The 2,458-nt window shown below is 59.5% G+C and overlaps 1 protein-coding gene across 1 annotated transcript in view; it reads right to left on the bottom strand.

Moving 5' to 3' along the window:
• Positions 1-279: 279 nt before the first annotated feature.
• The window catches only part of LOC114006398 (translation initiation factor IF-2-like), a 4,603-nt gene continuing 2,424 nt past the window's right edge, over positions 280-2,458 (bottom strand). The window contains exons 3-5 of the mRNA XM_027768812.1: positions 2,188-2,451; positions 1,079-1,308; positions 280-930 (exon numbers count right to left, since the gene is read on the bottom strand). Coding sequence (XP_027624613.1) covers positions 717-930; positions 1,079-1,308; positions 2,188-2,451 — 708 coding nt within the window. The 3' untranslated portion in view covers positions 280-716. The remainder of the gene's footprint in view (positions 931-1,078; positions 1,309-2,187; positions 2,452-2,458) is intronic.

Genomic DNA, 2,458 nt, shown 5'->3' with positions numbered 1-2,458 from the left:
ATCTTTCTGGTGAGCGTGTGCACCCTATAGCAAAAAGCTCTCCCCGCAAAAAAGGATATCCCAAAGTATTTTTTGGCCTTATTGTGGTGTAATTAACATATAAAACCCACAGTTCTAAGTGGCTTCAGTAAGCTTCAGGACATTCATGGGGGCTGCAGCTAGTTTTTAAAATTATTTTATTTAACTTTATTTATTTATTTTAATTTGACCAGAAAGGAACAGAGCAAGGGGGAGGGGGAACAAGAAAGCAGGCTGCCAGGTCTGGGACTTGAACCGTGGTCAGTCATGTGGGAGTCTAACGCCCTTCACCACCACACCACCTGCTGGCCCCAGGGGTTACAACTACCACTGCAGCTTGAACGTTAGAGCAGTCCCTTCACCTAAATGCCAATGTGTATTTCCTCTGAGTGAGACTACGCACGCTTTCATTTCTTTAAGAGCCATTTTTTTTCCTTTTCAGTGGATTTTCTGTTTACGTATTACCCTTCACCAATTTTTTTAAAAATTTTATTTAACTTTAATTAATTAAGTAATTTAAATTTAACCAGAGAGGGGCAGAATGAGAGAAAAAAGAGAAAGTGAGAAAGCAAGCCTCCAGGTCCAGGACTTGAACCGTGGTCAGCCATGTGGGAGATCCAGCGCCCTTAACTACCACACCACCTGCCGGCCCCCACCCTTTTTACTGCAGTTTTTCCTCACTGATTTTTAGGCACTCTTCATATATCACCCCCCAGGCCTGGAAGTGCCTCTCCTCCCCAGGGCGGGCGCCACCAGGTCTGGAGGTGCCTCTGCTCCATAAGCGCCCCGTGGTTCTGGTCCCCAAGGCTGGGCTGACGGAACCTGTGGGCGTGCCCGCCCTCTCTCAGCTGCGAGTTGCTGCACAGGTCACTGTGCGTGTGTCCAGCGTGGGGCCTGGCGCAGAGTCGGTCTCTGCAAATAAGCATGACTCCGTGAGCCGGCACACACCCCTTCCCTCAGCTCACTCATGCTCGCTCGCCGGGTCCTCGGGAAGGTCGTGACGCACTTGTGCATAGAAACCCAGAAAAACATGGCAAGGCTTCTCGGCGACCCAGCAGACCTGCATGAAGAGTGGGGCCGACTCCTCCCCTCGCTGGCGGCTCCCTGAGGGAGTCCCTTGTGCCCTGATGCGGCCGCTTGGTTGCTAAGTGGCTCATGGGACCTGGAGAGGGCAACGCTGGACGGCACGCCGGAGGACGACGTGGAGGGGATGCCAGACAGCGCAGCCCCACGCCTGGGCGTCCAGCAGGACAGTCTCCCAGCAGCCCAAGGGGCTGGGGCTCTGGAGTCCTGTAACACATGGTGAGGACCACAGGCTCGGAGGCGGAGCCTTTTCAGGAGAAGCTGGGAACCCGGCTGCGGTTCCCCACTGCCTGCCTGAGCCCGAGTCTCGGCTGTGTGTGCAAAGCCCGGTGTGCACTCTACATGTCTCTCTGCGGTCCTGGAGGAGGCGTGCAGAGCGGAAGCCAAGGCTCAGAGCAGAGGGGCGACTGCCCCAGCCACCCAGGTCCTCCGGGCCACAGTTCCTCTTCTAGGAGGGAGTGGGTGTTCCTGATCTCAGAGCTCCAGAACGGGCCTCTCCCACGCACGCCCCAGGGCTGCCTGGGCCGGGTCAACGCAGGCGGTCGGTGGGCCACCACCCTCTGTGCTAGGCCGGGCGCTGCCCATGCCCCATGGACAGCGTTGTGCAATGATCTCTGTTATGAGTGAAGTCTCGCCCAGGTCCAGGCCTCCCAAGGCAGGCAAGAAGTGTCCTCAGCAACTGGGGGCAGGGGAGGGCAGGGCAGGGTGCAGAGGGAACGTGTGCTCTCCCTCTAGGACGGGCTGGGCAGGGAGGTGGCCCATTTGCAGCATGGCTGGAGTGGCCTGGAGTGACAGGTGCTGCCACAGGGGCAGTGGGCGTGTGGGCCAGAGCAAACTGCTCCCACCAGCCTAGCCTTGGGGCGGGCAGAGCAGCAGGCAGATGGGCAGAGGGAGGTTTCATTGCGCTAAGCACCGCTCAGAAACGGGAATTGCACGCAGAAACCTGGGACCAGAGCGACCTTGCGCAGGCGGACGACAGACAGAGGCGCGAGGCTGGGGTGGAGGGGCCAGGAGCTCCACGGTCCGGCCCTGGGCTCCGCTCGCCTTTCAGGACAGAAAGAGTCCCGGCCTTGGCTGAGGACTTACATCCGAGGTCAGCGAAGGCTGCTGGGCGACTCTCGGGGAGTCTGCCTTCTGCTCAGCACCGGGAGGGCTGGTCTGGGCACCGCGGTCTCCTGCCCACCTAGCGGTGCGCGCGCGGGCGGGCTCAGGAGGAGGCTCTCGCGGCCGCCAGGTGGCTCTCTGCGGCCGCGCGCGGGTCCCGGCCGGCGGGGGCGGGGCGGGGCCGCGCCCCAGGTTGTGTGACTTTGGGTTTGACCTGCCTGGAGATGAGCTAATACCGCCGTAGAACTGCCTC

Source organism: Tupaia chinensis, unplaced genomic scaffold, assembly GCF_000334495.1.
Source record: "Tupaia chinensis unplaced genomic scaffold, TupChi_1.0 Scaffold147500_2, whole genome shotgun sequence".
Taxonomy (NCBI): Eukaryota; Metazoa; Chordata; class Mammalia; order Scandentia; family Tupaiidae; genus Tupaia; species Tupaia belangeri.
The sequence above is the reverse complement of the archived record's forward strand: the minus strand, read 5'-3'. Positions and strand labels throughout refer to the sequence as shown.